Source organism: Eurypyga helias, unplaced genomic scaffold (genome assembly GCF_000690775.1).
Source record: "Eurypyga helias isolate BGI_N326 unplaced genomic scaffold, ASM69077v1 scaffold4562, whole genome shotgun sequence".
NCBI classification, from domain to species: domain Eukaryota; kingdom Metazoa; phylum Chordata; class Aves; order Eurypygiformes; family Eurypygidae; genus Eurypyga; species Eurypyga helias.
The window spans coordinates 82,181-89,754 of record NW_010236447.1 but is presented as its reverse complement, the minus strand read 5'-3'; the positions used below and the strand labels follow the sequence as shown (position 1 = coordinate 89,754).

The 7,574-nt window shown below is 41.1% G+C and overlaps 1 protein-coding gene across 1 annotated transcript in view; it reads right to left on the bottom strand.

Annotated features, from left to right (window-relative positions):
- Positions 1 to 7,251: 7,251 nt before the first annotated feature.
- The window catches only part of MACC1 (metastasis associated in colon cancer 1), a gene marked incomplete at its 5' end in the record, with an annotated part of 12,890 nt that continues 12,567 nt past the window's right edge, over positions 7,252 to 7,574 (bottom strand). The window contains one exon of the mRNA XM_010147081.1: positions 7,252 to 7,467. Within this exon, the coding sequence (XP_010145383.1) occupies positions 7,252 to 7,467 (216 nt within the window). The remainder of the gene's footprint in view (positions 7,468 to 7,574) is intronic.

The following is a 7,574-nucleotide window of genomic DNA, read 5'->3' as shown; positions in this document are numbered from 1 at the left end:
AGCTAAATGAAGGGCTGGGCTGAGCCACTGTGACACTAATGGGAGAGCTTCACAGCCAGCTGACCTGAGGATGATCAAGGGGTAATGGCAGGGTTTTTAAAAGCCCAGCAAGGACCTACAGGGATGTGGGGTGGTGGGCATGGGGCAGTCAAGAGCTGGGGAGGTGCTCACAGAGGTGCTTGCAAGTGGTAGAAAGCCTGGGGAGCTGAGGTGGTTTGATGTGGGGATGCAGCTGAGGAGGAGCTTTGAGGAGAAGGAGAAGGTGCAGAGGGTTGGGGCTCAGAGGAAATGGATGGAGGTCTCAGAAAATGCCAGGAACCAAAGCAGTGGGTGAGGGAGGGCAGCTGAAAAGTGAGGTGGGGTGGGAGTCCATGTGGAATGGTTGCCAGCCAAGTCAGGACAGGACACTTGTGGGGAGAGGGCCAAGAGGTTTTGAAGGGATGAGCAAGCCTGGGACAGCAGGCTGGCAGCATGGGTTGCAAAGGGGTCTGTGCAACCAAGGCGCTGATGTGAATTCTTCTAACCAGCATCTGCGGTGGGAAATGTGCACAAGAAAATTCCCACACATGGATGCACAGCAGACATGCATATACATGCAGTGTATATGGACTGCCATTAAATTCATCCAGCTGGCTGGAGGTCTCAAGGTGGAAACTTGTTTGTATGTATGAAAATAGAGCTTCTGACCTAAAACCTTTAATGATGCTAGCAGGCATATGGAGACAGCTCAGATTTCTGTTTCTATGAGATAATCTCTGGACACTAATGAGTAAGGTCTATAATTTATTCAGCAAAATGTCCCAACTTGCTCTTACTTTGTGATGTCTTCTTGCTGGGGCTTCAGGAGTTTAGGATTTTTTTTATTTTTTAATTTGATAATCCTGTTTAACCCTCCTGCAAATGGGACCCCAGGGAGAGCTTTTCAGTTACACACAATTAGTTATATAAAGCAGCATTATTAAACCATCTATTAGCTGGTTTTTTTTTAAAGGTCCTTTATTAATAGCAATAGAGGCTTTTGTATGAAGAATAGAGGGTGGCATTATATGAAATGGTTTCAGACTCTAGTAATAACATTTCCTACTTGTGAGTAGAATTAAGAAATGAGCTTGCTTGTGTGAGGTTTTGTTTAAAATCTGCCATTCCTTTCCACCTCATCCTTTTCCCTCTTTGTGTTTTTCTCTCTGATGCAGGAAGTAGGGCTATGCTGGGTGGAGAAGAAGGGTGCTGGGGCAGGGCTAGCACTGGGGAGTGTGGCTAGATTGCTGTCTCCCTGCCTAAAGTTTAGGATGGTTGACCCCCTGTCAGCAACCCCATTGCCAGAGGCTGCCAGTCAGTGGATAACAGCTCAGTCCAACCAGCTTCTCTTGGCACTTGAGGCCATGAGTGGTAGAGTGGCCATAGTTGTTGCTAAATAAATTGATGAGCTATCACTCTGACTGGGAGCAGAAGAGAGATGGCTGCTAGAAAGAAGCCTACCAGGATGTGTGTGTGAGGACTGTGCTGGTCTCCTATTTAGAAGACCGCTGGGAAAGTCAGGGTGAGGGCAGGTGCCTGTCCACTCCAGCCCTGCAGTCTCCAGGGGAGGCTGTGGAGCGAGCGTGGGATATTTCTCCCTGCTGCGTTTTCAGTATCTGTGTTATACAAAGCTGGTGGCTGCACAGAAACCGCCACATCCACAAGGCACTTTTTTCCATAAATTTGACTAATTGCTTTTTGCACCCATTTATGCTTTTGTGTTTGACAATATCCAGTAACAACATATTCTCCAGTTCCTCACTGTGTGAAAAGGTGCTTTCGCTTCTTTTTAAACCCATTGCCTGATAACTTCGTTGTTATGAGACATACTGAGCAGTCATTGCTTATTCACTTCCTCCCTGTCACTCTTGATTCCTTTTGTTCTCAGGGTATTGTATTTGACAAGGCTGTATTTTAGATCTTGTTCTGAATTTACCACAAACATAATGTTTAAATATCTGAAGTTGTGGAGTGGAGCTGAATGCATTTTGTCTTTGTCTGCTCTCTTGGGACTATTGTGCTGCCATGCCTATTCCTGGCAGGCCAGTTCATTTACATTTACTTGGGATTTAGAATGGATATGTAAATGGACCTTCCAGTCAGTATAGTAATTCCTGCTTAGTTTTAAATTAAAACCCTAATCATAAATTTAGAATTGAAAATATAGACTGTACTTCTGGCCAATTTGTCCTGAAAGACTTGTAAGTAACAATTTTATTTGAGAAAAACAAAATAAATGTTCAGTTAAAAACAATCACCAGTGTTATTTTGTTCTACTGAAGGTTCAGATGCTTGTGTTAGTTTTTACTGACCTTGTCAACCAAAGATTCACCTTTCCAAACTTACTTTCAAGATTCTCTAACAGACAAACAAGGAGAAAATTCTAGAGCGTGTTCTTGTGAGGAGGCCTGGCTTCCCCAGCCGGCTCCACAGACAGCCCTCTTCTCAAGAGTGAGTTCATTCTGTTTCTGAAAGCAATATAAGCAAATTACTTTTGCTTATGAACATGTTAAAAGGAGTGTACATTCATCTTTTTAACACAGGATTTTTAAACAAAGAAAAAAATGCATAAAGGCATTGTTCATTTCCCTGGTATTAACAGAACCATGATCTTTCACCCCATGGCCATCTCCCTCTTCTGTTTCATCTTACAAAAACAAAATCCATGCAAGAGTTCAGTGGATATCATTTTCCTTTATTTTTTTCAAAAATATACTGTAAGTTAAAAAAAATAGATTATATATACAAGCATTGGCAAAAATATAAAATGGCATTTTCTGTAATAGGAATAATCACATTATTTGAATAACTCCATCCCATAGTGTCTGTAGACATTTATTGACAGCAGAACTATCAAGAATAATGTTTATCACCAATAATAGACTAACATTTTCTTTAAACATCTTCAATTGTTCTAGGACTTCTCCAGAGACCTGAATTAGACCAGTTGGTGTTTGACACTAGTGCACAGTATGTGCTTCTTAGAGGAGGGGTGGAAATCCCACCCCCTAACTCCCATTGTTTTGTCTTTTCATGGGTAATTTTCATAACTATGACACAAACAGAACAAGACAGCAAAGCTTCATATACTGATTTGGTTCAGCTGTCCATAGCTGAACAAGCTATCAGCTGAAGAAAAAGCAGAATCACTGGGTTTAGCTGGGAACATGGTATTACAATCTGCAGTTCTAAATAAGAACCTTTATTATTAAGTAGATCACTGTTGGCTAGATCACTTACTGAGTCCAGAAATACTTTAGGAGTAAGTCTTTAGAGTCGAGTCCGTGCAAAAACAAAAAAAACCCAAACAAACAAAAAAAAAACCCCATAAAAAACAGTTGCTCCTTTGGAGCTGTTTAGTGTTTGCTTTTCACAGAGCTTCAGTTTACAGGAAGAGTTTGTGAAAATCAGTAATTTTCACCCAAAAAAAATTGAGGGACACTTTCCCATCCCTCCCCATTTTTCTGGCCTCAGTAGGAAGAAGGATGGCTGATGCCTTCCCTCCCCTTTCTTCTCTGGACAATTTCACGAAGAACACCCCTAAACTTGCAGCTTGGTGTCTGACCTATTGCCTGGAGATTTGCGTTGGGAGTAGCCCTTTACTTAAAAGTAAGGTCTTTTCCATTCCTAAATCTCAGTTTTCAAAAAAAAAGCAAGCGAAATCTAAGGAATTGAATCCTTCCCCAAAGCCAACTGGAGGATTAGAATTTATGTGGTGGAATAATTTGCCTTTTCCCTCCTGTTATTCAGAAATATGTCACCACACTGTGCCATTAAATGAAATGGAGCTGAGATACCTCTGCACTGCAACAGCAGGAGTGGCTTCTGATTTTATTGAAAAATCCCAGCATGTCTAGCATGAGTGACAGCTAGATTTTTCCTTGCTGCTGCCGACTATGGGAGGTGTCTGCCCCATTCAGGTGCAGGCGGACCCAAGGGAACCATTTTTTCAGCTTTCATAGGTAGGTGGAATTGTAAAGCAATCCATGCGCTGACAAGATTTTAATTTGCTTAACATACTTATTCAGAGGTTAGAAGGATGGTGAAAGGGGTTTTTTTTCTGCCTACACATATAAAGGGAAATGGAACTGGCTGACACAGCTCTTTTCCCCAGGCTACACAAAGAAATTGGGAAACCTGGAAACAGAGGGTCATTTAAGGCAAGGACCTGGGGCTGGTATTTTTCCTCGTCTCTTCCTGAGGAGTTAATCTCATCCCGCTTGCAGAAACCCAAGAAGGTATGTGTGCAGGCTCATGGGAAAGCTGTTCTCTCTTGACAGGGTGGGAGGAAAGGAGAAAAGGTCAAGAACAGAGCATGTTTACCACAGCCATGTGCTCCTAGCTGTGTGTTGCCACTGAGAGCAGCTGCTTCCACTCTCAGCTGGCATTTTGTGGTTTTGAATGTTAGAGCATTGAATATAATATGGGGGTTTAATACCTTCTTTTTTAATATATCCATTGTGGGCTGCCAAAGTAAACAGAATATTGCACGAGTGCACATTTCATTCATATGAGCCGAAGCTTAAAACAGGGAGTGCAATTAGCAACCAAAGCCCACAGTCAAAGACCCTGGAGTACAGCACAACTACAGACAGATATAAATTCCCTTTTAAAGAAATATACTTGGGGGATTGTTTGCATAATTCTGCAAACTAAGGAGAACACTGACTCACTAAGTCAACATTTGCTAAATCTACTGGGCCAAATTCAACTCTCATTCAAGACAGAAACAACTTTCCTGTTGTTTCACAGCAATGAAAGGGCCTGGCCATGAGACTTAGGAGCAGCAGCCTCTGCTCCCGAGCTCCTGATCACTGACCACCTTCTCAGGGTAGATTGTCTTCCAGACATGGCTTTAGACAACTTGTCCTTCATATTTGGTAGAATCACACAAATAGGAATGGGTGTTTCTGGTAGCTTTTCCCACTCTTTTGCATTGTAGTTCAGTCCTGTATTTTCCTGTTCTTATTACTCCTATCAATTTCTTTTTCAATGAGGCATTTAGCAAACACACATTTACTAAAGGTAAGAAATTAAGATGTGCAAAAAAAAAAGGATGGAAGCAGAGACTTGTCTTCAGAAGCAGCCAGAGTTGCTTAGCTGTTGCAGGCAGACTGACAAAAGGGGGAGGGGGGGAAAGTGGCTTAACAGAGCTATAAGTAAGGGAACATGGCCTGCCAGAATGCATTAAGATCAGCTGGTGAGAGAACGTGGCGAAGATGAAAGATTTACTTCATGATATGATCTAGTATTTCAGCTTTTAGGAAGCAAAAAGTATTTCCTTGCCATTTCAAGCAGGGAGATGGTGCATGACCTGTTTCCACCATCGCAAAATCCTGCTCAGCTATCCTCAACAGCACATAAAAGAAAGACAGCAGATTCTTTCTCTCCTTTGGGGGGCAAGCAGGAAGAAATAGTTGGTCCCTGCACAGAAATACAGGTAACGAGAAAACATTATTTTATATTTTCTCTACAGCTCTTTTTAAAACTGCATGGGGCAAGATCTAAAATAAGTGTCAGCACCTGAAACAACAGGGTGCTCTGATAATCTGACTCCTTTTTTTCCACCTTTCCTTGAACACCAAAGACAATTACTGTTCTGTGGGCCAAATTCCTGGTTTTGTTTCAAATTAGGAGCAAGCCCACTAAAGCCAAATAACCCGCATGCGTGTTAATTCAGTCATGCCCTCATGCTAACAGGTCTTCTGGTGAGTGGGCTTACCCATTTCTGGAGCAAGTGATCTTTCCTCAGCCTCCCTCCTGAGCTATGAGTACTTTGGGAAAGCTTAATGGAAGTAGAAAAGAAAGCAGGTTGAAGGAAAGAGGAGGGGAAGAAAAATGCTTAAGTGTTAAATTACTAAGACCTCCCCCCTTAGTAGAGATCAACTAAGACAACAGCAGAATGACAGGTTCTGGACTGAAATGCTGCTACCCTGTGGTACTCCTGAAAGATTTTGGCTTTGTCTTGTCAACTGCAAGTGAAAGCAGAATGTCAGTTTTGTTTTCAGCTGGTTGTCTTGAGCGTTTGCTGGTATTTCTGAATGAAGGATCAAAGGTGCTCAAAATGGCTTTAACCTTTTAGATCTACTACTTCATTAAAAATGTATTTAAAATCTCATATTAAAATAAATAAATACGTTTAGCCTGTAGTTATTATTCAACCTGTATTTTCTGCATTTGTAATAAACTACTCAGTAATTGAAATATTTTTATTGGTAGTATCTATGCAGGGTCCTTTTTTAGAATATGACTGATGATAATTAATTTTTCCATAAATAAATGAATCTAAAAAGCAGCCCACCATTAATTTTTTTTGAGAAAATAATAGCCATCACGCAAATTCTTCGTACAGTAAGGGGGAAGAAAATAATCAACCGAAGTGGAGTGGGTGTGAACTGTCTACAGCTCTTGTACCTACAAAGCTGTTCTTCCCTATTTACCTATTTAACAACAGAGTAGGAATAAACAAATGATCAGAGGTATGGACAAGGTATACCAAGAAGGCTTCCTGAATTTTCGCTCAGCAGAATCTAGACAAATTTTCTGGAATTAAAAAAAACCCAAACCCTACACAAACCCTGTTGATTTACGTCAACAAACCAATCAAAACCAATCACTTTTGACAATTAAATTGCTTGTCTCTCTTCCAGTCTTCAAAAAAGACACCAGGAGCCATTTTGGAAGGACTGAGCAGCATGCACCTATTTTTCCAGGTGCAAATAAATGTTGAATTTTCCGAGAAGATGAGATTAATTTTGTCCCAGTTGAGGAGGAAAGAATCCTAAAGTTTTTTGTAGGCTACCCTGCACCCATTGACTTAGAGCTGAGGGTTTTGAGGGCCAACTACAATAATGCATTAAACATTCAGATTTTAATACCACTCTGAAAACAATGTAAACCTAGGCCCCACAGACTGAACTCATCTAAGCATAGTTCTGTTTTTAAAACTGATGTCCACCTAGATGTCAGTGCAATCAGAAATAGCTTCTTTTAGAAACTACCCTATAGAATTCAAGTCATTCTTGTTGACCTCATTAGTTTAATCCCACACTCTTTGTATTTACTCAGTAGCCATTAGCAAGATTTGGCGATCTGTAGCTGAGAACTGTGGGGCTAGGCCCATCATCACCTCAGGTGAAACGAACTACATTCTGTTCTGCTCTGCAAGCATCACTGAAACACAAATAGCAGTACAGTTTCCCAAGAGATTTTCCAAAAACACCTCTTGATAGTCTATTCTTCTTCCTCCATTTTGGAAAAAGCACTTGCCCTTAGCACCTCCATGCAGTTCACAAGAATCAACGTTCCGGTCAACTCTCGCCAATGTTTTGTTACTGGGTTTTTCATTTTATCCAAGGCTGATTGCAGGTCTTGTAAGACATCCCTGTAACTGTCTCCATAATGGGCACCCCATGTGTAGAGAAAGTCATATGCAGGTTTCCACATCATCTGCAAATAAAGGTGGGAAAAAAGAACAGAATGCTTAGATGCAGAAACTGAATTATTGAGCAAAAGATAGGTAAATCTTTCCAATGGTAGAAAAGTCATAGACAAGA